General features: G+C 39.9%; 1 protein-coding gene across 1 annotated transcript in view; it reads left to right on the forward strand.

The window, feature by feature from the left end:
* The window catches only part of PIK3CB (phosphatidylinositol-4,5-bisphosphate 3-kinase catalytic subunit beta), a 188295-nt gene that overhangs the window by 71059 nt on the left and 89238 nt on the right, over window positions 1-27998 (forward strand). The window contains exons 3-6 of the mRNA XM_025377335.1: window positions 5240-5426; window positions 9287-9512; window positions 22307-22530; window positions 27289-27468. Coding sequence (XP_025233120.1) covers window positions 5256-5426; window positions 9287-9512; window positions 22307-22530; window positions 27289-27468 — 801 coding nt within the window. The 5' untranslated portion in view covers window positions 5240-5255. The remainder of the gene's footprint in view (window positions 1-5239; window positions 5427-9286; window positions 9513-22306; window positions 22531-27288; window positions 27469-27998) is intronic.

Here is a 27998-nt window from a genome sequence, read left to right on the forward strand (position 1 = left end):
TGTGCTCCAGTGCTGTCACAGATATGTCCTGGGTGCTTGAGACACACAGAGGAGTGTCAGGGAAGGTTTCCAGGAATCTAGAAGAATAAGACTTGGTCAGGCAATATGGAGCTGAGGACATCTTAGGGAGAGGGAATAATCTGTTTAAAGTAGGAGGCAGGAGAGAATGTGGGATATGCTGGCAAGTACCAGTGGTTCAGCATGACTGGACTAAGGATCCTGTGTGTTGAATGACAGATTTAGAGAAGAAGGAAAGTAGGGGCCCAATCATGAATTCATTCTCATAATTCAATTTGTTTTAAATTAGAGTCTTGCTTTGTTGCCTGTGCTGTTCTCGAACTCCTGACCTCAAGTAGTTCTTCAACCTTGGCCTCCCAAAGTGCTAGGATTATAGGCATGAGCTGCCATGCCCTGTCTCATAATTCATTTTATTTTTTATTTTATTTTTTGAGACATAGTCTTACTCTCTTGCCCAGGCTGGAGTGCAGTAGTGCAATTAACAGCACACTGCAGCCTCAACCTCCTGGGCTCAAGTGATCCTCCTGCCTTAGCCTCCGTAGTAGCTAGGACCACAGCTGCATGCCACAACTCCTGGCTAATTTTTTTTTTTTTTTTTTTTTGATAGATGAAGTCTCACTATGTGGCCCAGGCTGGTCTTGAGCTCCTGGGGTCAAGCAATCTTCCTGCCTTGGCCTCCCAAAGTGCTGGGATTACAGACATGAGTCACTACTCCTAGCCTAGTAATTCATTTTAGATATAATAATTTCATCAAGACATTTTTTTGTCTACCTTAATACATTTTCTCTAATACTTAGAAGTTTAGAATTTTATGCCTTGGAAGTTGATGCTATAGGATGGGAGTGCTGGTGAGATACAGTCAGTCTCTTTGAAAAGATTGCTGCTTTGGGCACTATGCCTCAGATGCCTTACCATTTCCAGCTGTCTGGTAAGGGTGAGATCCCAGAGTTTTATTTTTCTAGTTTCATGCTCTTTTATTAGTATTGTATTAATTGGGTGATTTGGTTTCAGTTCTGAGAGTCTTGACAAAAATCTCTGTTGAAGAAACGAGCGGCGTGTACGGGTTTATTATGATTCTAATTCTGTGACAGATGGCTGATGTTTCATAAACCCTCCTCAATTTTAAATGCTAACTTTTAGGCCGGGCGCGGTGGCTCATGCCTGTAATCCCAGCCCTTTGGGAGGCCAAGGCAGGCAGATCATGAGGTCAGGAGTTCGAGACTAGTCTGACCAATGTGGTGAAACCCCATCTCTATTAAAATTAAAGAATTAGCCGGGTGTGGTGGTGTGCGCCTGTAATCCCAGCTACTCAGGAGGCTGAAGCAGAGAATCGCTTGAACCTGGGAGGCGGAAGTTGCAGTGAGATGAGATCACGCCACTACACTCCAGCCTGGGCAACAGAGTGAGACTCCATCTCTAAATACATACATACATACATACATACGTACACACATACATACATACATTTAACTTTCGTTTCTCCTCCTAGCTTTTGTTGGCAGCTCTTGGTTAGACATAGTACTTGAGTGACTTGTTCAGTAGCTGCTTCCACCTCTAGCTTTGCATGGCAGTATTTGAATATGTAAACAAAGTATGGTTTTTCTTTTTCTTTTTCTTTTTATTTTTTTTTTGAGGCAGAGTCTCGCTCTGTTGCCCAGGCTGGAGTGCAGTGTTGCAATCTCAGCTCACTGCAACCTCCACCTTCTGGGGTCAAGCTATTCTCCTGCCTCAGCCTCGCTGGTAGCTGGGATTACAGGCACCCACCACCATGCCTGGCTAATTTTTTTTGTATTTTTAGTAGAGACAAGGTTTCACCATATGGCCCAGGCTGGTCTCAAACTCGTGGGCTCAAGCAGTCTACTTGCTTCAGCTTCCCAAAGTGCTGAGATTATAGGCTGATCTACCCCACCTGGCCCTGCAAAGTGTGGTCTTTATAAGTTAATACAGCATGTTTTCATTCAGCAGATACTTATTGAATGCTTATTACTTGCAAGATTGAGAAACTCCTGCACAAAATATTCAAAGGCTGCTCTGAAGTGATTTGCTTAATTTTAGGACTAGTGCCTTAATAACATGTGTAGTGACTGCATAGTTTTGTTCATGTTTATGAAAGTTTGTTGGTTAAGAGTTCCTGAGTATAGAGACCTTTCCATTACTGTGGTAAGAAACAGTACTTTAAAAAGCATGCTGACAATACATGAATTCTTTGATCAATCTTAGCATGGCTAAAAGTAAGACCACTAGACATTATATCTCCTCAAGGAGCTTACAATGAATCCATATTTAAATTTTCCATATTATTTCAAAGATAGTTTTGTTTTTTTGTTTTTTGGGTTTTTTTTGAGATGGATTTTTGCTCTTGTCGCCCAGGCTGCAGTGCAGTGGTGCGATCTCTGCTCAGTGCAACCTCCGCCTCTTGGGTACAGGCGATTCTCCTACCTCAGCCTCCTGAGTAGCTGGGATTACAGGCATGCACCACCCTGCCTAGCTAATTTTTTTGTATTTTTAGTAGAGACGGGGTTTCACCACGTCAGTCAGGCTGGTCTTGAACTCCTGACCTCAGGTGATCCATCCGCCTTGGCCTCCCAAAGTACTGGGATTACAGGCGTAAGCCACCGTGCCCGGCCCAAAGATAGTTGTTTGGTTTTTTTTTTGAGATGAAGTTTCGCTCTGTCGCCCAGGCTGGAGTGCAGTGGCGTGATCTCAGCTCACTGCAACCTCCGCCTTCCTGGTTCAAGCGATTCTTCTGTCTCAGCCCCCCGAGTAGCTGGGACTACAGGTGCGCACCACCACCCCTGACTAATTTTTGTATTTTTATTTTTTTTGAGACGGAATCTCGCTCTGTTACCCAGGCTGGAGTGCAGTGGTGCTGTCTAGGCTCACTACAAGCTCTGCCTCCCAGGTTCAAGCAGTTCTCCTGCCTCAGCCTTCTGAGTAGCTGGGATTACAGGTGCCTGCCACCATGCCTGGCTAATTTTTGTATTTTTAGTAGAGATGGGGTTTCGCCATATTGGCCAGGCTGGTCTTGAACTTCTGACCTTGTGATCCACCCGCCTTTGCCTCTTTAAGTGCTGAGATTACAGGCGTGAGCCACAGTGCCTGACCAAGATAGATTTTTATAGTTGATTTGTTCCAGCTAACATTGGATTTGGCTGTGTCTCCTAAGTGTTGTTTAAATTCTTTTTACAGTCCTTCCTCCATCTTCTTCCTCCTCTTCTTGTTATTGATTAGCTGGAGAAATCATATCATTTGTTTTATTGAAGATGCCACATTCTCTACTTGACTGATTGCTTCCTTGAAGTATTTAACTTCTTTCTCTGTTTCCTGTAAACTGGCACATAGATCTAAGGACTTGATTAGATCTAAAGACTTGATTAGATTCAAGTTCAGTTTTGTTTTGTGTGAATGGTAAGTACTGACTATTGCATTTCATGAGGAGACACATAATGTCTGATAGTCCCACTTTTAGTGATGCTTAGATCAGGGGATTCCTGTAGTGTCAACAAGACAGACACAGACAGGTTGTAAAGTTTCTTCTCCTTTAACCTTATTATTATTTATGTCTTTAGCATCCATTAATGATCATTGCCTAGATCTGTTAGTTCATTAGCGGTTGCAAAATTGTGATTTTCTAATTTATTATTCATTTTCCATTTATTAGCAAAAGAACTTCTAAAATTTTTTTTAATTTTTATTTTTTTGAGATGGGGTCTCACTTTGTTGTCCAGGCTGGAGTGCAGTGGCACTATTTTAGCTCACTGCAGCCTTGGATTCTTAGGCTCAAGCAGTCCTCCTCCCTCAGTCTCCCAAGTAGCTGGGACTACAGGCACGCACCACCATGCCTGGCCACTTTTTTGTATTTTTTGTAGAGACGGGGTCTTGTTTGTTGCCCAGGCTGGTCTCAAACTCCTGGACTCAAGCGATCCACCCATCTAAGCCTCCCCAAGTAATGGTGTTACAGGCATGGGCCACTGTGCCTGGCCTCCTGTCTCTTCTGATATGACACTTTCATTAATTGCATAGTTGTTAAATGAACCTTGATTCATTTAACTTTGGCGCTCATGTTCTTCCAATTATTATTGTTGTATCTACCTGAAGGAAGCCCTTAAGGAATAGGTAAGACTTAAATGGCACTATTAAAGGGTGCATTTGTTGGGATAGTGCATTTGTTTTGATATGAGGAGTTTATTCCCCATGAGAACATAGGTCTAGCAGCAGGAACGCAGAAGGCACTGTGACACCAGTCTTGGGCTGTAGAGTGATGGGAGAACAAGAAAAATAGGCCAGAGAAATAGCACAAGGGGCCTTGCCATCTGTTTTGAGGGATTTGGTGTTTTTAATGCTTATGGGATGGGCCATGAGGTTGATAGAAAATTGTCCTTGTTGGCCGGGCACGGTGGCTCACACCTGTAATCCCAGCACTTTGGGAGGCCGAGGCAGGCAGATCACGGGGTTAGGAGATAGAGACCATTCTGGCTAACACGGTGAAACCCCATCTCTACTAAAAATACCAAAGAATTAGCCGGGCGTGGTGATGGGCGCCTGTAGTCCTAGCTAAGTGGGAGGCTGAGGCAGGAGAATGGCGTGAACCCAGGTGGCAGAGCTTGCGGTGAGCCGAGATCTCGCCACTGTACTCCAGCCTGGGTGACAGAGCAAGACTGCGTCTCAAAAAAAAAAAAAAAAAGAAAGAAAATTGTCCTTGTTGAGAGAGGGCCCTCTTGATTGTAATTTTCATTGGAATTTGCAGAGAAAAACTCAGCCTAAGAAGCTAATACTTTCTAAACAAAGTTTGGAGAAAATTACCTGTTGAGTGGTGGTTAACTAAAATTCTTAGGACCTGTAATCCTTAAGCCTACAGTTTATTCAGATGTCATGTATTTATGTTGAATTTGAATTAATGTGGTATGTGTGTATATACATATATATATGTGTGTGTGTGTGTGCATATATATATATGAATAATTTTTTTCCTTTAGTTGCTGGTATGGATTGGATGATGTACATATATATAATTTGTGAAGTGATAAAAGTGTATTTAAATAATTTATTTCTGCTGACTTACTCTTGGTTTTTAAAATGTCACATTATTTAATTGGCCTCCTCTTACATTATTGGCTATATTGAAATCTAAGGACTAATTGTAGATTAGTGATCTCTATCATATCTTCGTATAAAATTTGGCTGATGGTTGTTTTGCTCTCTTTTAATTACTGATTTCTAGGGCCCCGTGGTTATGAATGTGCTTCAGTTTCATAATGCCTCCTGCTATGGCAGACATCCTTGACATCTGGGCGGTGGATTCACAGATAGCATCTGATGGCTCCATACCTGTGGATTTCCTTTTGCCCACTGGGATTTATATCCAGTTGGAGGTACCTCGGGAAGCTACCATTTCTTATATTAAGCAGGTATGTTAATAGGTATATTTTCTGTGTGTTTAGCATACTATGTCACTTAGGGGGAAATATCATTCTATAATAGAAAATGTTAATGTAAATTTTATGTGATAATGATAGTAATGAAGTGATAGTAATTAAGAAAAATTAGCTTACGTTAGCTAGTTTTAAATGTTTGTTTGGGTTATTTAAACTGTCAAGAAGATTATCTTTTAAGTTCAAGTCTTTGAAATTACTGTCTTTGAGCTTGTCACACTTTTTAAAAATGTGATTTTTGGTTCATTTTCTCTTGTCTTGTTTTTCTTCTCTTCCCCTTTTCCTTGACTCTTGGGGGAAGTCAGACTTTTCTGCTGTTCACCAGATATTTTTCCCTCAGTTGGCTTGCCTTTTCTGTTGCATTAGTTTTTAAAGTAAATTCATGTGCACCATTAATTTGTAAAAACCAGCATATACATGAACTTGTTTTTCTAAACTTTCTCTCTAATGTTTTTCAAAAAGCTGAACCCAATGTGAAAATCAGGAGTTATGGTATTTTTAAGAAAACATATTTATGATATACCCTTGAAAACTCTTGACTTTGGACAAGCCTTGTAACTCCTTTCCAAGCTTCTTCTTCAGAGAGACTGTAATTCTAAAATGGCATGATCCTTAAAGTAAAAAGAAAATACAGAATTGACTTAAGCATCTCATAGGCTCATGGTGCACCTATTTTTATAGTCACCAGTGACAAGTATGGAGTCCTATGGCTGTATTTCACATTAGATTAACCATTTATCTCCTTTTTTATTGTAAAATATACAGAGCCTAAAATTTACTATTTAGACATTTTTAGGTGTGCATTCACAATGCTGTGCAACCATCACCAGTATCCATTTCCAGCACTTTCCCATCATCCCAAACAGAAACTTCATACCCATAACTGCCCCTTCCCTCAATTCCTGTTTATTTTTATTCTGTTTTCCATCTCTACCAGTTTGCCGATTCTAAGTACTTTATATAAGTGGAAACATACAATAAATAGTTATCCTTTTGTGGTTGGCTTACATAGCATAATGTTTTTAAAGTTCATCCATGTTGTAGCATATATCCTAGTTTCGTTCCCTTTTATGGCTGAATAATATTTCACTGTATGTATATGCCACATTTTGTATATTTATCTGTTGTTGAACATTTGGGTTGGCTTCCAGCTTTTGGCTATTGTGAATATTATGCTGCTGTGAACTTTGGAGTATAAATGTGTGTTTGAATTCCTGCTTTCAGTTCTTTTGAGTATATACCTAGAAGTGTGATTGTTGATTCACAGTGGTAATTCTATGTTTTAACTTTTGAGGAATCGCCACACTGTTTTCCACAGTGGCTGCACCATATAATGTTGGGACCAGCAGTGTACAGCGTTCCAGTTTGTCTACACACTGGCCAACACGTGCTATTTTCTCCTCCCTCTCTCCCTCCGTCCCTTCCTCCCTCCCTCCCTCCTTCCCTCTCTTCTTCCTTCCTCCCTCCCTCTCTTCTTCCCTCCCTCCCCCTTCTTCCTCCCTCCCCCCTTCTTTTCCCCTTCCCCCTCCCCCTCCCCTGCCCCTCCCCCTCCTCCCTCCCTCCCTCCCTCCCTTCCTTCCTTCCTTTCATTATTTCTTTCCTTTTTTTGTTTGTCTAAGAGATATGATCTTGTTATGTTGCCCAGGCTGAACTCAGACTCTTGGCTGAATTCAAGCAATTCTCCCACCTCAGCCTCCCAAGTAGCTGAGACAACAAGCACATGCCGTATTTTTTTTTTTGTGTGTGTGTGCGTGTGTGTGTGTGTGTGTGTTTAATAATATCCATCCTAATGGATGTGAAGTGGTATCTCATTGTGGTTTTTTTGTTTTTGTGAGACGGAGTCTCACTCTGTCACCAGGCTGGAGTGTAGTGTCACGATCTCGGCTCACTGCACCCTCCGCCTCCCGGGTTCCAGTGATTCTCCTGCTTCAGCCTCCTGAGTAGCTGGGTGCATGCCAGCATGCCCAGCTAATTTTTGTATTTTTAGTAGAGACGGGGTTTCACCATGTTGGCCAGGATGGTCTCGATCTCTTGACCTCGTGATCTGCCCACCATGGCTTCCCAAAGTGCTGGAATTACCGACGTGAACCACTGCACCCAGCCTCATTGTGGTTTTTATGTGCATTTCCTTCATGACTAATGATGTTGAGCATCTTTTTATGTGCTTACTGGTCATTTGTATCTTTTTTGGAGAATTGTCTTTTCTAGACCTGTACTGATTTTTAAACTTTGTTTTTTGTTATCGAGTTGTAGGAGTTCTTTATATATTCTGGATATTAATGTCTTGTCAGATAGATATGATTTGCAAATATTACCTCCCATTTTGTTGGTTGCCTTTTCATTCTTTTGATAATGTCTTTTGCTGTACAGAAGTTTTAAATTTTGGTGAAGTTCAGTTTACCTTTTTTTCTTAATTTTCTTTTACTATTTTGAGCCTTAAGAATGAAAAGTTACCGGGCGCGGTGGCTCAAGCCTGTAATCCCAGCACTTTGGGAGGCCGAGGCGGGTGGATCACGAGGTCAGGAGATCGAGACTATCCTGGCTAACACGGTGAAACCCCGTCTCTACTAAAAATACAAAAAATTAGCCGGGCGTGGTAGCGGGCGCCTGTAGTCCCAGCTACTTGGGAGGCTGAGGCGGGAGAATGGCGTGAACCCAGGGGGCGGAGCTTGCAGTGAGCCGAGATCGCGCCACTGCACTCCAGCCTGGGAGACACAGCGAGACTCCGTCTCAAAAAAAAAAAAAAGAATGAAAAGTTACCTATTTTTATTATTATGGTTGCTTGTAGTTTCTCCTGTATGTTTTATGTGACTGAATCTGACCTGAGGATTGGCCACAATTTTTACTTTGGGTCTGTTATTTTCAGCTCTTAGCTTTTATACTGGCTGTTGACAAAATATGCAGTCCCTCTTTGTTTTTGTGTGGTGAACTTTTATAATCTCATCCAGGAGACATGGAAAGAGATGTTGAGAAATTGATTATTATCATTCTGACAGGACAGTGTTAGTAAGTTTATCCCTGATAAAAGAAAAGAATACTGGACAAAAATAAATATTGTATGGAAGTGTGATACATACTTTACATTTAAATTTTTTTGATCAGGAGTGATCAAAAAAGAAATATTTCACAGGAATGTGAAATATGAAAGTTTTCATTGAGTCTTGTCATAGATAATTTGCTTTTAGTAATTTCTTTTTTTTTTTTTTTTTTTGAGATGGAGTCTCGCTCTGTCGCCCAAGCTGGAGTGCAGTGGTGCTATCTCAGCTCACTGCAAGCTCCGCCTCCTGGGTTCACGCCATTCTCCTGCCTCAGCCTCCTGAGTAGCTGGGACTACAGGCACCTGCCACAGCGCCTGGCTAATTTTTTGTATTTTTAATAGAGACGGGGTTTCACTGTGGTCTCGATCTCCTGACCTTGTGATCCGCCCGCCTCGGCCTCCCAAAGTGCTGGAATTACAGGCGTGAGCCACCATGCCCGGCCAGTAATTTCATTTATAATGCATTTTTTGTGCACTATGCCATTATATTACCCTACAAACATGGGATAATACCATATATACTCTCTTATAATTTGCTATTTTAAGAAAACTTGAATATTTGGTATGGTTTTCCATTTCAGAATGAATTTATATTTTTTTCTATTTTTCTGTATATATTTCTATTATTTTTACAGTTCTGTAATATTCTGTAATTCATTTAACCAATCCTTTATTGCTAAACATTTGATTTGTTCATAGTTTATTTTTACCAACAGTGCTGCAGTGAATATCCTTATCTCTTTGTACACTTGAGCAAGTGTTTCCATTCTAGAAAATGTCTTCTTATTTTTTCTCATAGATGTTATGGAAGCAAGTTCACAACTACCCAATGTTCAACCTCCTTATGGATATTGACTCCTATATGTTTGCATGTGTGAACCAGACTGCTGTATATGAGGAGCTTGAAGATGAAACACGAAGACTCTGTGATGTCAGACCTTTTCTTCCAGTTCTCAAATTAGTGACAAGAAGTTGTGACCCAGGGGAAAAATTAGACTCAAAAATTGGAGTCCTTATAGGAAAAGGTAATATTAAAAATTCTTAGTATGAATTCTCTATCTATCTATCTATCTACACACACACACGTAGTAAGTATATTTAAGACATTGCTTTTCAAAGTGTGGTCCATGGACCACTGCTGATCTGTAAGTTGTTGCCAGTTTGAGATAAGGTAAGTATAGAGTTTGAGAATAAATGTTTAGAAACCCCTCTAGCAATATGATACTGCCATAGCATCCAAGGACTTATGTTTAATATATGTTTTTGTTGTCTAAGGATTTATTATTTATTTAATTTTTAAAAATAGAGACAGGGTCTCGCTGTGTTGTCCAGGCTGGTCTCAAACTCCTGAGCTCAAGTGATCCTCCTACCTTGGCCTCCCAAAGTGCTGGGATTACAGGCATGAGCCACTGTGCATGGCTGATTTATTTTTATTTTACAAAAATATTGGTCTTTGATGGATTGGAAGGAAAAAAGTTGTTGCTTTACCTCAGATTGTTTGAGAAGTCCTTCACTAAGGGAGACATTATCCTTAGTTTCTTATGAACTGCTCCTATAGAGTGAACATATTTTATACACAACTCTCTATGCCAACCAAGACTTTAAGCTGTTTGATGTTTCCATAAATAAGTTATTGACAAATTTTACTTCTTAACTGAAATTATCTTTAAGTAGAAGTTATTTTGGTAGAGAGTCAGGAAATACGTCCACATTATTCCTTGCAAATTTATTCCACAGAAAATTGTGAGTAACACAATCAGGAACTTGGAGGAGTCTCTCTTGCTATATAATATTAGGAGTCTCAGGGGCTAATGATATATAAATATCTTGCTTTAGAGAAGGTACTGACTTGAATTAGGAACTACAAAGGGTTACTGAGGAGGGGACTTTGCAGATTAAATACAAAACCAGAAAATCCACTGGAGGTTTATGTGTCTGGATTGGGTATCAGTATTGATCAGATTCACTGTTATAGGATAATACAGTACCATCCCCTTTAACATACTATTCTTTGATCTTAACCTCTAATAATTCAGGCTTGCTAATGATTATACTGTGGGACTACTCCCTCTGAGTGCATTAGAATAGAACCTTGTTGGTTTACTAAGTGATACTGTGATATTTAAAAATATTTGATTACTTCAGAGGATGGCTAGTTTATTTTTGGCAATAAAAATTTTCCCAATTAACAAGTTTATAGTTATATATCATACAGAATTTTTTCTTATATATTAGTGACCTGATTAGAAAGTATTCCTTTCTGTTTTCTAGAGCTACAAAGATGTGTTTTGTTTTGTTTGTTTTTTGTTTCTGTTTTTGTTTTTTGGTGATAAGGTCTCGCCGTGTTGCCCAGGCTAGAGTGCAGTGGGGCGATCATGTCTCACTTCATCCTCGACTCGACCCTTAGTCTTAAGCAGTCCTCCCACCTCAGCATCCTAAGTAGCTGGGACTACATACAGATGCAAGCCACCATGCCCAACTAGTTTTTTTTTTTTATAGTAGAGACAGGATGTTGCCTGGGCTGGTCTTAAACTCCTGGACTTGAGCTGTTTGCCTGCCTCAGCCTTCAGAGCCACAGCACCTGGCCCAAAGATTTTTATAGAATTTGAATTTTTATCCATTATAAAAAGTTTTCTCTTTGTTCTCATGCCCATAAAAAGTTGAAGAATATATGGAAGAGGAGAAAGAATAAAAAAACCACTTATAGTCTTATCATCCAGGACAAGTATATCGACTGACAATATTTTGATGTATTTCTTTTAAATAAAGTGTATGTATTTCTTTCTCTTTCTCTCTTTTTTTTTTTTTTTTTTGGTATGGCGTCTTGCTCTATTGCCCAGGCTGGAGTGCAATGGCGTGATCTCGGCTCACTGCAACCTCCGCCTCCTGGGTTCAAGTGATTCTCCTGCCTCAGCCTCCTGAATAGCTGGTACTACAGGCACCTGCCACCACGCCCAGCTAATTTTTATATTTTTAATAGAGACGGGGTTTCACCATGTTGGTCAGGATGGTCTCGATCTCTTGACCCCTCGTGATCTGCCTGCCTCGGCCTCTCAAAGTGCTGGGATTACAGGCCTGAGCCACCACACCCAGCCTAAATTGTCTGTATTTCAAGTCTTTTATTTGTTTTTGTTTCTGTGGATTAGAATACTTAGCTTTTCTGTATTTTCGTGCTAATGTTAGAAAGCAAACCAGAACCACATTGATTTTTAGAGAAGCTGAAATATTTGTTAATCCAAAAAGTACCACAGAGTGTGCCAAGCTCTTTTTGATTTTTTTTTTTTTTTTTAATAGGGTCTCTCTCTGTCACCTAGGCTGGTGTGCAGTGGTGCGATCTCAGCTCACTGCAGCCTCAACCTCCCAGGCTCAAGTGATCCTCCTACCTCAGCCTCGTGAGTAGCTGAGACCACAGGCATATGCCACCATGCCCATGTAGATTTTAGCATGTTGCCCAGGCTGGTATCAAACTCCTAAGCCCAAGTGATCCACCTGCCTTTGCCTCCCAAAGTGCTAGGATTATAGGTGTGAGCCATTGTGCTGGCCTTTTTACTTTTATTTTTATTTATTTATTTATTTATTTATTTATTTATTTATTTTTTTGATAGTCTCACTTTGTTGCCTAGGCTGGAGTGCAGTGGCATGGTCTTGGCTCACTGCAAGCTCTGCCTCCCGGGCTCAAGCGATTTTCCTGCCTCAGCCTCCTGAGTAGCTGGGATTACAGGCACCTGCCACCATGCCTAGCTAATTTTTTACTTTTATTAGAGACAGGGTTTCACCATATTGGCCAGGCTGGTCTCGAACTCCTGACCTCAGGTGATCTGCCTGCCTCGGCCTCCCAAAGTGCTGGGATTACAGGTGTGAGTCACTGCGCCTGGCTGTTTTTGTTTTTATTTTTAAATTGAAACAGGGTCTTGCTCTGTCACCCAGGCTGGAGTGCAGTGGTATAGCCATGGGTCACTGCAGCCGCAGCTTCCCAGGGTCAAGTGATCCTCCCACCTCAGCTTCCTGAGTAGCTGAGTGCAAGCTACCAAGTCTGGCTAATTTTTTCTTTTTTTTTTTTTAAAGAGTTGGAATCTTACTATGTTACCCAGGATGTGGGCCAAGTTTCTTCACGGCATTGGTATTTCTTTGAAATTTACCTCCTTCTCAACACTTACCAAAACATGGATTCACTGGCCACCATTACCTCTTCCTATGCCTGCCAGATATGGCAAATAAAAATATTGAAGATTGAAATATTACGTATGCTGTGCTTATGCTAAAAACATATTCATTATTTATCTAAAATTCAAATTGAATTGCGCATACTGTTTTTTTTATCCTGGCAACCTTACCTACCATAGTGTAGGGGTATAAGCTGTATTAGAATTTAATGAATTTAATTTTTTTTTTTTTTGAGACAGGGTCTCACTCTGTCACCCAGTCTGGAGTGTAGTGGCACCTTCTTGGCTCACGGCAACCTCTGCCTCCCGGGTTGAAGCAATTCTCCCACCTTGGCTTCCTGAGTAGCTGGGACTATATGAATGGGACCTGTAGTCCCAGCTACTAGTCCTGAGTCCTGTAGTCCAGCTGTAGTCCTGTATTGCAGCTGTAGTCCTGAGTAGCTGGGACCACCACACCTGCCTAATTTTTATATTCTTTGGCATTTTGATTATATACACAAATTTAAATGTTAACATTTATTTAAGAAATTGAGTAAGTTGAGTATTTAAGAATGAATTTTCACTTTTAATACTTGAGAAGTCAAGTCAATTTTTGCAGTTGCTGATTTGTCAGTGATGACCAGGGCTTGATGAGGCCATGCCTCCTGGGAAAACAATAAACAATTATTTCAGTTTAACCTTAGGAACAAGGTTGCTGCCTCCTCTCTCCAAAGAAAACAGTAGAACCTTTAGAGACGTAATTGCCCTGACTAGGCTAAAAATACCTTTTCCTGAAAGATGATGTGGCTAATCTTTTTTTTCCTGTGTTTATTCCAAATAATTATTTACAGAGCTGTTGTTTGAGTTCTGTTTGTTCTCTGCAGTAAGGTGTATGCCACCCCTATATTAATTTCTCCAAACACTCAGTAAAATAATTGTAACCAGAGGATTTTGTTAGCATTCTGAAAAACATATTTGTAAACTCCCTTATTTCTCCTGACCTATCTAAACCTGTGGTATACCTTAAGTGAGGGAAATAGCTAGTCTGTAGGATTTTTTTTTTTTTTTTTTTTTGACACAAAGTCTCACTTGGTTGTCCAGGCTGGAGTGCAGTGGCGTGATCTTTGCTCACTGCAACCTCTGCCTCCTGGGTTCAAGTGATTCTCGTGCCTGAGCCTCCTGAGTAGCTGGGATTATAGGATTGCACCACCACACCCGGCTAATTTTTGTATTTTTTGTAGAGATGGGGTTTTGCCATGTTGGCTAGGCTGGTTTCAAACTCCTGACCTCAAGCGATCTGCCTGCCTCAAGCCTTCCAAAGTGCTGGGATTACAGGTGTGAGCCACCATGCCTGGCCTACTCTGTAGGATTTTAACACCCTCTTTAGTATGAATAAATTGTTCACTCAGTACTTTTTTAGTTTAAAAATTATATTTGATTGTAAATTTTACAGTAGTCTTAAGGAAAATTTAAGCTTTGCTGTTAGATTCTCTTATAAGAAGGTATGTAGGGTATTAGCTAGGTTTAAAATTAAATTACTTAGCCCAAAGTGTTCGTATTTTTGGTAAAATTTCTGTTTTTAAGAGATCTTTATGGTGGTTCCCAAATTTAGGTTGTATCAGTTTCTTAAAATGAATATGCTCAGAGATTGGGATTCAGTGAGTCTGGAATAAATGAAAGCTTTATTTTTTATGTGATTCTAACAGTTACACGAACAGAGTCCCTTATTCATAATTTATTGAAAAATATTACCAAAACATTAGTGATTGCAGTTCAATAGTATTGAGTGTTTATACTTGAAATTTTACCGTGACCGTGGGTGATATGGTCTTTGCTTAGACCTCACATGCCAGTGGGAAATGAGGATCAGTAAACATAGTTTTATTGCAATGTGTGAACTGCTATGCTATGTCAGAAAGGGTCACCTTCAGATACTGTGTGATCTCACTTAAATGTGGAACACTGAAGTTCAACTACTCAAAGTAAACAGTAGAATGGTAGTTACCATGGCCAGTTGGGGACAGATAAAGGGGTGTATTGAGCTGGGAAAGGGGAGACATTGGTCAATGGATACAAAGTTTCAGCAGGAATAAGTTCTGGTGTTCTATTGCAGGGGTTCTCCTCTGCTCCCTGTTCCTGGTTAGGAACGAGGCCGCACAGCAGGAGGTGAGCAGCAGGTTGGGTGAGCATTACCATCTGAACTTCGCTTCCTGTCAGATCAGTGGTAGCATTAGATTCTCATAGGAGCGTGAATGCGAAGAATCCTATTGTGAACTGCACATGAGAGGGATCTCTCTAATGAGAGAGAATCTAATGCCTGATGATCTGAGGTAGAACAGTTTCATCCCAAAACCACCCCTACCCCTATTCTATTGCATAGCACCATGACTATAGTTAATAATAATGTATTGTATATTTCAAAATAGCTATGAGAGAATTTTAAAATGTTCTCTTCACAAAGAAATGATAAATATTTGAGGTGATAGATATGCTAATTAGCCAGATTTGATCATTGCACAATGTATACATGTATCAAAACATCACATTGGCCGAGCGTGGGGGCTTATTCCCAGTACTTTGGGAGGACGAGGTGGGTGGATCACTTGAGCCCAGGATTTGGAGACCAGTCTGGGCAACATAGCAAAACCCCATCTCTACAAAAAATAGAACAAACACACCAGGCACGGTGGTGTGTGCCTATAGTCCCAGCTACTTGAGAGGCTGAGGTGGATCACTTGGCTTGAGCCCGGAGGTTGAGGCTCCAGTGAGCCGTGATCATGCCACTGCACTCCAGCCTGGGTGACAGAGTGAGACCCTGTCTCAAACAAACAAAAAAACTCTATCACATTGTACCTCATAAATATATGCAATTATTATTTGCCAATTAATAAAAAAACAAAACTTTTGAAAAGGAAAGTCACCTTAAATCAATTAGGTGAATCAGGGATGACATCTTAGAATATGTACACCTAAACTGAGCCATCAATGCTGATTAGGAATCTGGCAGGTAAAGAGAAGTGGAGAAAGGAAAAAACAAAAAGAAATGGCACATGTGAAGAATGGCCTATTCAAGGAAAAGAAATTGATTATGGGTGGTGTAGGGGGACAGGTAGGACAACTAGGGAAGACTAGAGAGGCAGCCATCTTCAGAGCATACAGTGCCATGCAGGCCATGTAAAAAGTAGAGCTTTACTACTAAGAACACTTGGGACGCTATTGAAGAAATTTAAGTAGGGGAGTAACATGATAAATTTGCATTTTAGGAAGATTATTTAGGTTGTAGAATGAAGAGTGGATTGGAGGGATTAAGAATTTGAGTAGAGAAATTAGTGAAAAAATGATGTAACACAAAGGAAGGGTGATGATGGCCAGGATTTGGTTAATGGTTACAGGAACTGAGAGAAGTGGACAGAGTTGAGAGACAGTTAGAAGGTGGGTTAAACATGATTTGTAGTAGATTAAGGGAAATAAAGCATGTGATTTTTGTTAGATGTATATATTATTGGGTACTTATTTCCCTTTCCTAACCTGTAATTCCTATTGCCTGTGAATAGAATGAATATTAACAGTGCACTAAAATGCTTCAGCCTGTCCACCCAAATTACAGTCCATTCGTAGCTAATTTAGAGTAATGTATTTTATTCCAGATCTAAAACTATCCAGGAAATCATTTTACCTTTGCTGTGTTTTATTTTTTTATAGTTAATACCACAAAATTGATTCTAGGATATATTTTTGAAATAACAACTATTGTTTTCAGTGCATAAAAGTAAAAAGAAGACAATGCAACCGTTACTGACATGCATATGTTCAAATAGTGTAGTATAGATTAATTTTATGGAATAAAACGTAACTTTCCTCACTGTGCATTCCTCTCTAATACTACAAAATACCACTGTAGCAATAGAGTCATCTCAAGTATCCAAAACAAAAACTTAATGCATATTCTATATTCTTTCTTTTGAATTTGCAGAAAAGGGATTTTACCTGACCCATTCTCTACCTACTTAAAAAAAAAATCTAGTGCCCTTAAACACACACAGATTGATTGTATTTTTATCTCCTGCACCACTGTATAATGATATATGGATGTATCTTTATTTAACCAGTCCTGAATGATGGCCTTTAGATTACATTTTAATTATTATAAAAAAACTGCAGCAAATATTCAGGTATTGATAGTATATCGATAGGTTTGTAGAAATAAAGACCACTCAGATGAGAAGAGAGACTATTTATGCAGAGGTTGCTATAGTAAAAGAACTTGAGTTTGGCAGAGACTCAGAGGCAGGCAGTGGAGTGGGAAAGCTTTACAGTGAAAAAAGGAAGGTTTCAGAGATGCCTGATGGGAAATTGTTGGCAGCAGGGAGCTGGAGGTGGGCTAACTAGAAGCAAGGCATCTTATACGACTGGTGTTGGTGTAGTATACTTGGCTTTCTTGGTTGGTCCTAAATTTCTCAGGTTGAGATTACGATTGATAAAATTGTGAGGTCTAAGGATGTGTGTGTGTGTGAATGATTTCTAGTAAATATTACAAAATTGCCCTCTAAAATGTTCATATCAATGTAGTTTCTCACCAAAACTATACTAGAATGCCTTTTTCTCTCTACCCTTTCCAGTACAGGGTATTATCAAATTTTAAAATGTGTGCTAACCTTAATTAATTTTAATTAAAATTAAATGCACACATAAACATTTACATATGCCAATTCATTCTTTTAGATTTCTAAAATTATTTACTGGAATAATCATAAGTTTTTGAAAAAGTTGTCATATATAATTGTCTTAATGACAGAAGTGACTAAAAATTAAGTACAGCCCATCCTTCAGCAATAGGTTTGAACTGTGCAGGGCCAATTATAAGTGGATATTTTTCAGTAAATATATTGCAACTTTTTTTGAGATTTGTGACAATTTGAAAAAACTTGCAGACAAATCGCAGCCTAGAAATAGTGAAAAAATTAAAAAGTTAAGTATGTAATAAATGCATATGTATGTAGATACTAGTTTATCATTTAGTACCATAAAATACACATAAATCTATTATAAAAAGTTAAAAATTCAAAACTTACATACACAGACATTTAGACAACCATACATGGTACCATTTGCAGTTGAAAGAAGTACAAACAAATGTAAAGATACAGTATTAAATCATAACTGCATAAAATTAATTGTAGTACATGCTATACTACTGTAATAATTTTGCAGCCACCTCCTGTTGCTATTGTGGTGAGGTTAATTGTGTTTACTGGAATACTGCAAACCTTGAATAACACTGTGGGACCCATACAAAATGCCACTTGTGATCCTGGAAGTACTTCTAAGAACAGGGAAAAGTCATGATATTATAAGGAAAAGTTGAATGCAGCTGGGTGCAGAGGCTGAGGCAGGAGCCCAGGAGTTCTAGGTACTAGTGTGCTGTGATTGTGCCTGCAAATACCTTATTTAAAAAAATTTTAAAAAGGCTGAATACCTTGATATATACTGTAGATGGAGGTCTGTAGCTGCGGTTGCCTGCCATTTTGAGATAAATCAATCTAGTGTAAGTACCATTGTGAAAAAGCAAATTCGTGAAACTCTTGCTGCAGCTATGTCAGCAGGTGCTAAACCTTGCACTTTCTGTGAAACACCTTTTTAATCTCACATTAAAAATGCAGCTTGTGTGTGGGTGCAGGATTACTATAAGAAAGGCATACCTATAGACTCTACTCTGATTCAAGAAAAGGCAAAGTTATGTGACAAAGCAATAAGAAAGTGAAGAATCTAGTGCAGGAGAATTTTAATGCTAGCAAAGGATGGTTTGACAATTTTAGAAAGAGGTTTGGCATAAAAAAAAGTCAAGGTAACAGAAGAAGTTATTTTTCCTGACCTAGAAATAGCAGATGAGTTCCCAGATGCCATTAAGAAAAATCACTAGGCCGGGCGCGGTAGCTCAAGCCTGTAATCCCAGCACTTTGGGAGGCCGAGGCGGGCGGATCACGAGGTCAGGAGATCAAGACCATCCTGGCTAACATGGTGAAACCCAGTCTCTACTAAAAAATAAAAAAAAACTAGCTGGGCGAGGTGGCAGGTGCCTGTAGTCCCAGCTACTCTGGAGGCTGAGGCAGGAGAATGGCGTAAACCCGGGAGGCGGAGCTTGCAGTGAGCTGAGATCCGGCCACTGCACTCCAGCCTGGGCGACAGAGCGAGACTTCGTCTCAAAAAAAAAAAAAAAAAAAAAAAGAAAAATCACTGAGGAGAAAGGATACCTGCCTGAACAGATTTTTGGTGTTTTGTTTTTGAGACATGATCTCACTCTGTTGCCCAGGCTATATCCTTGCCCTCCTGGGCAAGTGATCCTCCCACCTCAGCCTCCTGAGTAGCTGGGACTACAGGCATGCGCCACCATGCCGAGCTAATTTTTAATTTTTTGTAGAGATGAGGTCTCACTATGTTGCCCAGGCTGGTCTCGAACACCTGACCTCAAGGAATCCTCCTACCTCGGCCTCCCAAAATGTTGGGATTATAGGTGTGAGCTGCCTTGTCTGGCCCTGAACAAGTTTTTAATGTAGATCAAAGTGCCCAGTTCTGGAGAAAAAAAAAATGCCACAAAGGTCAGTTATTAGTAAGGAAGAGAAGTTAGCACCAGGATTTAAGACAGGAAGACTAACTACTGTTTTGTGCAAATGCAGACTGGTTTGTGATACACTTTATTTATAAAGCTGCTAACCCCCAAACCTCAAAGGGAAAAAGAAACACCAGCTGCTAGTCTTTCGGTTGTACAACAAGAAGACCTGGATAATGAGAACACTTTTTCTGGACTGGTTCCATCAGTGCTTTGTTCTGAAGTCAGGAAGTATTTTGCCAGTAAGGGGGCTGCCTCTTTTTGAGATGGAGTCTCACTGTATCGCCCAGGCTGCAGTGCAGTGGTGTGATCTTGGCTCCTCTGTCTCCTGGGTTCAAGGGATTCTCCTGCCTCCGCCTCCCAAGTAGCTGGGATTACAGGCACACACCACCGTGTCTGGCTAATTTTTGTGTTTTTAATAGAGACGGTGTTTCCCCATGTTGGCCAGGCTGGTCTCGAACTCCTCACTTCAAGTGATCCCCCCACCTTGGCCTCCCAAAGTGCTGGGATAACAGGATTACAGGCGTGAGCCACTGCGCCTAGCCTAGGGACTGCTTTTTTTTTTTTTTGGAAATGGAGTCTTGCTCTGTCACCCAGGCTGGAGTGCAGTGGAGAGATCTCAGCTCACTGCAAGCTCCGCCTCCCGGGTTCACACCCTTCTCCTGCCTCAGCCTCCCAAGTAGCTGGGACTACAGGCGCCTACCACCACGCCCGGCTAACTTTTTGTATTTTTAGTAGAGACGGAGTTTCACTGTGTTAGCCAGGATGGTCTCGATCTCCTGATCTCGTGATCCGCCCACCTCAGCCTCCCAGAGTGCTGGGATTGCAGGAATGAGCCACTGCACCTGGCCAGGACTGCCTTTAAGGTTCTTTTGATATTGGATGATGCCCGTGGCCACCCAGAACCCCCTGAGTTCAACACTGAAAGCATCAAAGTGGTCTACTTACCCCCAAACTCTACATCTCTAATTTAGCCTATCAGGAGGTCATAAGGACCTTTAAGGCTCGTTACTCATGGTACTCTATGGAAGAGAACCTGGTTAAACATCATGAAAGACTGGGAGTATTACATCATTGAAGATGCCATCGTTGATGTAGAAAAAGTTGTGAAAGCTATCAAACCCGAAACAGTAAATTCCTGTTGGAGAAAACTTTGTCCCGATATTGTACATGAGTTCACAGGGTTTACAACAGAACCAATCAAGGAAATTATGAAATAGATTTTGGATATGGCATAAAAGGCAGCAGTGGTGGTGAAGGGTTTCAAAATACAGATCATGGAGAAATCCAAGAGCTAATAAACACCACACGAGAGGGATTAACAGAAAACAACTTCACGGAGATGAGTGATTCTGAACCAGTGCCAGATGATGAGGAAGATGATATAGAATTAAACAGTGCCCGAAAACAAATTCACATGCAGCAGTCTGACGGAAGGCTTCTGATTATTCAAGATTGCTTTTGACTTCTTTTATAATATGGCCCCTTCTATGATACCAGCACTGAAACTAAAGCAATGGTAGGATTGATACTATACAGATAAACATTTTTTACAGAAATGAAAAAGCAAAGAAGTCAGAAATTATGATGTATATCTGTAGAGTTACATACAGTATGCTTGCATCTCCTGCCTCACCTTCTACCTCCTTCACTCTTCTGCGTCTGTCACCCCTGAGACAGCAAGACCAACCTCTCCTCCTCCTCCTCAGCCTACTCAATGTGAAGATGATGAGTTAGGAAGACATTTATGATGATCCACTTCCTCTTAATAAATAGTAAATATATTTTCTCTTCTTTGTGATTTATTTAATAACATTTTCTTTTTTTGTAATCAGAAGAGAGCTGGAGTAATTAACATTTTCTTTAGCTTTAGGAATACAGTATATAACATATATAACATACAAAATAAGTGTTGACTGACTTTGTGTTGTTGGTAAGGCTTCTGCTCATAAGTAGGCTATTAGTAGTTAAGTTGTTCAGGAGTCAAAAGTGACATGTGGGCCAGGCATGGTGACTCATACTTGTAATCCCAGCACTTTGGGAGACTGAGGTGGGAGGATTGCTTGAGCCCAGGAGTTCAAGACAATTTGGACAATATGGCAAGACCTCATGTCTACTAAAAATTTATCCAGACATAGTGGCATGTGCTTGTGACTGTAATTTCAGCTACTTGGGAGGCTGAGGTGGGAGGATCACTTTAGCCCAGGAGATGAAGGGTACAGTGAGCAGTGATCACACCACTGCTCTCCAGCCTGGGTAACAGAGCAAGATTCTGTCTCAGTGAATGAATGAATGAATATTATATGTGAATTTTCTCCTCTGTGGGGGGTTGGTGCCGCAACCACCATGTTGTTTGAGAGTCAACCAAACAGTAAAGAACAATTTTACGTTTATGGGATTTTTGACTGATTAATACAATATATGATAACCATTTAAAAAGTCACAATGAAGTGAAAATTCAATCTATAAAATTTTTAAGTATACTAGGTTTTCTTTGGTTTTGGTTTTTTAAAGACTATGAACAGTTTTAGGGTCACAGCAAAATTCAGAGGAAGATACGGAGATTTTCCACATTCCCTCTGCCCCTGTGTATCATAGCCATTCCCATAGTATATCAAGTTTTAGGTGAGATAATAACTTGATTCTTAGTTTTCTTCTATTACAGTATTGAAGCTGTTTTTCAGATTCTTAGTCTTTCTCAGCTATTTTAAATGTGATTTATTAATACTTGGTTTGTAAATAAAAACAATGAATCTTTTATGTGTGGCTTTAAAATATGTATTGTGAATTACTTTGTAAAACTGGTAAGCAAACTACATTTCTTTATGAGGTTCTGAGTTGTATTTTTTTAAAAATATAATTGTATGTTTATCTTCTGTACATGAGATTTATTGTTTTATCTGGGTTTTTTGATCTTTCATGGTATTTTCCTCCGTAGTTTCATCTGCTTGATAAAAGCCAAGCATCCAAGATCCAAGTTAGTTTGTGTTGAATATACTTTGTATTCTTTCTATATTCTTTTTTGTTATTGTTAGCTACTGAAAATGACACCTTTAAAAAATGTGTTTAGGTCTGCATGAATTTGATTCCTTGAAGGATCCTGAAGTAAATGAATTTCGAAGAAAAATGCGCAAATTCAGCGAGGAAAAGATCCTGTCACTTGTGGGATTGTCTTGGATGGACTGGCTAAAACAAACATATCCACCAGAGCATGAACCATCCATCCCTGAAAACTTAGAAGATAAACTTTATGGGGGAAAGCTCATTGTAGCTGTTCATTTTGAAAACTGCCAGGTAGGATTATGTTTTTTTAAGAAATATTTTGTAATACATTTCTCATTTTTACCTGAATACAGCTCCATTTTTAGAAGTGTCTCTCACCTAGCAAACACTATTAGAAAGAACAATTTTAGATTTCAGATGGAAATATATTTAGTATTATGTATAATAGTCTAAAGTGATATTCTTTGCATGTATCTTTTTTGATGCAGTGGAATGGTGATTTAGAATGGGATTGGCAAACTGGACTGTTTAATTGGTTTTTACAGTTTTAAAGGGATGTTAAAAAAAGAAAAAAATCCTCAAAGATTTGTAAAGGGATGTTTAAAAGAAGAAGAAGAAAAAAAAAAGAATATGCAACAGAGACCACTGTGTTGTATGTTGTTTGCCAAACCTGGTCCTTTACAGAAAAAGTTTGCCAACTGCTGGTCTAAATAGTGTTCCTTATTGGAAATATATTTTTTTCATGTGATTTTTTCCCCCTGTCTGTAGAATGAAAGCCCTAATCAAAATGGTCTCTTTGTTTCCATATTCTTAAATTTGCATTCTGTGACTATGTGAATTAATTAATGATATGGAAGTAGGCATTATAATAGAGTTCATATACAGCGCATCCATTTCTGAATATTCAGAGCAATTATACAAACTAGATGATGCTACTACTTTTGTATCAAGTATAGTCATTCTAGCATCTAGGGTCTGGCATTAGAGTAAGGTAGAAACGCAAGGATTTTTTTTTTTTTTTTTAATGGAGTCTCGCTCTATTGCCCAGGCTGGAGTGCAGTGGTATGATCTTGGCTCCCTGCAACCTCCACCCGGCAGGTCCAAGCGATTCTCTTGCTGCAGCCTCCTGAGTAGCTGGGATTATAGGCTCCTGCCACCACACCTGGCTAATTTTTGTATTTTTAGTAGAAATGGGGTTTCACCATGTTGGCCAGGCTGGTCTCGAACTTCTGACCTCAGATGATCCACTCGCCTTGGCCTCCCAAAATGCTGGGATTACAAGCATGAGCCACTACGCCCAGCCGGATGTTTTGTTTTGTTCTTGAATTACTGTGATAACCATAGCAATGACAACAACCAATTATGCAGGGTAAGTTTTTATTCTGTGTTGAGCACTTATCCTGCATAATTCCTCATATGGTATATTTTTCATATATTCTCCAGTTCCCACACCAATCTTACAAAATGTTGTTGTCTTTCCCCCATTTACAGTGAAGAGACTGACAGGAAGAGAAGTTTAGTGTTTTGTGCCAGTCCTCATAGCTAGTCAGTGGTAGAACCAGGATTTCATCCAGGTGTCTCTCTCTGGTTTTACCCAGTTTTGCCGCCTTTTAGCCAACATGTTAATAAGTATTTGTTAGGACAGATGTGAAAAAAAGGTTCTACCTTCAGGCATTTTCTCTAAACAAGTAAGTTTATCTAGGGAAAAATGCCATTCATCATTCAATCCTGAGATACGTTGAGTCTGAAGTTCAATTTAAGTCAAGATTTGAGTATCATTAAAATGTCAAGGTCAAATTTACAATACTGTTTAAGGAATTCTGCGTGGTCAAGAGAGGTAGAATAGGGGAATTTATTGATGAAGGGTGATGAGAATTCAACTTGAGAACACTGGCTTGGCCAGGTGAGATGGTGCACAACCACTTTGGGAGGCTGAACAGGGAGGATCTCTTGAACCCAGGAGTTGCCAGGTTGGGCAATGTGGTGAAACCCCATCTGTACAAAAATTACCTGGGCATGGTGGTGCACATCTGTAGTCCCAGCTACCCAGGAGGATGAGGTGGGAGGATTGCTTGATCCCAGAAGGCGGAGGTTGCAGCGAGCCCAGATTGCGCCACTGTACTCCACCTTGGGCGACAGAGTGATACCCTGTCTCAAAAAAAAAAAACAGGTACAATATTTCATGAAGTCATGGAAAGTGATATTGAACAACTGCTTGAAATATGGGAAAACCATTAAGATATAAGGTCATTGGTGTCTTATTGGGAGGTGAGGTTGAGGAGGAAAGAGGAGGCATGAGACCTCTCAAAATGATTCCTAGCATCCTAGCCTGTATTCTTTGATGTATGTGGCACTGTCTTAGTCCGTTTGGGCTGCTGTAACAGAATACCATAGACTGGGTGGCTTATAAACAACAGAAATTTATTTCTCACAATTCTAGGGTTTTTTGTTTGTTTGTTTTGTTCTGTTTTGTTTTGAGACAGAGTCTCGCTTTGTGGTCCAGGCTGCATTGCAGTAGCGTGATCTAGGCTCACTGCAACTGCCTCTTTTCAGGTTCAAGGGATTCCCCTGATTCAGCTTCCTGAGTAACTGGGACTATAGACAGGCGCCACTGCGCCCTGCTAATTTTTTGTATTTTTAGTAGAGGCGGGGTTTCACTGTGTTCGCCAGGTTGGTCTTGAACTCCTGAGCTCAAGTGATCCATCCACCTTGGCCTCCCAAGGTGCTGGGATTACAGGTGTGAGCCACTGCACCTGGCCTGTTTCTCACAATTCTGGAAGCTGGGAAGTCCAAGATCAAGGCACCAGTTCATTCTGTGTCTTACGAGGATGGCTTCCTGGTGCATATATAACTATATTCTTGCTATGTCCTTATATAGCAGAAGAGGAGAGGAAACTCTCTGAGGTTTATTTTATTTTATTTATTTTATTTTATTTTTATTTTTGTTTTATTTTTATTTTTATTTTTTGAGATGGAGTCTCACTTTGTCACCAGGCTGGAGTACAGTGACACAATCTTGGCTCACTGCAACCTCCAACTCCCTGGTTCAAGCAATTCTCCTGCCTCAGCCTCCCGAGTAGCTGGCACTACAGGCAGTGGCCACCGCGCCTGTTTTTTGTATTTTTAGTAATTTTTTGTATTTTTAGTAAAGGCAGGGTTTCACCGTGTTTGCCAGGCTGGTCTTGAGCTCCTGAGCTTAAGTGATCCGCCCGCCTCGGCCTCCCAAGGTGCTGGGATTACAGGTGTGAGCCACTGCACCTGGCCTGTTTCTCAAAATTCTGAAATCTGGGAAGTCCAAGATCAAGGCACTAGTTCATTATGAGGGATTGCTTCCTGGTTCATACATAACTGTCTTCTTGCTATGTCCTTACATGGCAGAAAAGGAGACGAAGCTCTCTAAGTTCTTTTTTTATTTATTTTATTTTATTTTATTTTATTTATTTATTTATTTTTTTGAGTTGGAGTCTCACTCTGACAGGCTGGAGTGCAGTGACACAATCTCAGCTCACTGCAACCTCCGACTGCCTGGTTCAGGCGATTCTCCTGCCTCAGCCTCTCAAGTAGCTGGGACTACAGGTGTGAACCACCATGCCTAGCTAATTTTTGTACTTTTAGTAGAAACGGGGTTTTACCATGTTGGCCAGGCTGCTCATGATCTCTTGACCTCGTGATCCGCCCACCATGGCCTCCCAAAGTGCTGGGATTACAGGTGTGAGCCACCGTACATGGCCTCTGGGGTCTCTTCTATAAGGGTACTAATCTCATTCATGAGGACTCTGCCCTCATGACCTAATCACATCCCAAAGTTTTTACTTCCAAATATCATCACATTAGAGATTAGGCTTCTACATATGAATCCAGCAGGGGAGACACAAACATTCAGTCTATGGCAGGCACCAACTCATAGAAAACACAGAATAATAAGTAAAATACTGGGAAAAATAGATGTGAAATACTTAGTAAGTTTAGGTTTTAAAAGTTTGAATCTAAGACATCTTAAATTCAGGGGGGTGATTTATTTAAATAAATTAGTGGAAAATATTATGGAATTGATGTCAGGTCAGTATAGGGAGTAGCAGTGAGTTAGTTGTTCAGAGTAGCAGTTGGTTGCTTTGGGAGATAGCTTCTTATATTGTTAGTATATGATCATATAATGGAAAATTACCTTGCTAGATTATGAGAGGATTCAGGTGTTGTCTGTACCACTCAGTCTTATGATGAGCAGATCTGGTAATGCTATATCGATTCCAAGCTATATCTTCATTTTTCATTGATTAGAATTTCTGTATGTTTCTATTTACATGTTTCTAAAATTGGACACAATTGCTAATTTATGGTTTAATTAGTATAAAGTATGGCTCTCCTCTTACCAGTGAGAAATGTGTAAGTTTTAAAATATATATATACAAAATATAGCTACAGGTTATGTGACTTTTTAAAGAAAGTATGTGGCTGGGGGCGGTGGATCACGCCTGTAATCCCAGCACTTTGGGAGGCTGAGGCGGTGGATCACGAGGTCAGGAGTTTGAGACCAGCCTTGCCAACATGGTGAAACCCTGTCTCTACTACAGATACAAAAAATTAGCCGGGTGTGGTGGCACACGCCTGTAATCCCAGCTCCTCGGGAGGCTGAGACAGGAGAATTGCTTGAACCCGGAAAACAGAGGTTGCAGTGAGCCAAGATCATGCCATTCCACTCCAGCCTAGGGGACAGTGTGAGACTCCATCTCAAAAAAAAAAAAAAAAAAAAAGGAAGCTAAGATGTTCATTGGAAAATGCCTAATGGTAACTGTTAGTTAAATATTAATCTTACCTGTGGAAGCTGTGTGCTATGAATGCAGTAAGATGACTTTCAGATTATTAGAAATCTTTATCTTTCAGTAAACTTGTCTACGTTCTAAATACGCATCCATGTAAAATTTGTTAAGGATGTACCTATATAAATATTATGTACAATTTGTACATATTATTACATAATGACTGTAATAGTGATTTTTCAGCATAAATATAACATTTACTACTTTTTTTTCCATCTCTCTTCCCCTTTAGGATGTGTTTAGCTTTCAAGTATCTCCTAATATGAATCCTATCAAAGTAAATGAATTGGCAATGCAAAAACGTTTGACTATTCATGGGAAGGAAGATGAAGTTAGCCCCTATGATTATGTGTTGCAAGTCAGTGGGAGAGTAGAATATGTTTTTGGTGATCATCCACTAATTCAGTTCCAGGTATGTATATTAACTATGTTAATTATATTTACCAGAAAAGTCTATGAGTATATATATATATTTTTTTATTTCTGATTTTAAAAATGTGTTCCCATAGTGGAACGTTTGGAATATACAGAAAATTATATAGTATTGAATAGTATATATTTATAATAGTACTTACCTCTGAAATAATCATTGTTACCATTTTGGCATGTTTTTGTCTCTTTTTTTTGCAGTTATGTATGTATTTTAGCATAATGATTGTACGCACGAATATGTGTATGTATGTGTTTGTATTCTGCTTGGCTTTTTTTTTGGTGGTTTTTTTGAGACAGAGTGTTGCCCTGTCGCCTAGGCTGGAGTGCAGCAGCATGCAGTCTTGGCTCAGTGCAACCTCCATCTCCCAGATTCAAGCAATCCTCGTGCCTCAGCCACCCAAGTAGCTGGGATTACAGGTGTGCGCCACCATGCCCAGCTTCTTTTTGTATTTTTAGTAGAGATGGGGTTTCACCATCTTGGCCAAGCTAGTCTCAAATTCCTGGCCTCAA

Source organism: Theropithecus gelada, chromosome 2, assembly GCF_003255815.1.
Source record: "Theropithecus gelada isolate Dixy chromosome 2, Tgel_1.0, whole genome shotgun sequence".
Classification (NCBI taxonomy): domain Eukaryota; kingdom Metazoa; phylum Chordata; class Mammalia; order Primates; family Cercopithecidae; genus Theropithecus; species Theropithecus gelada.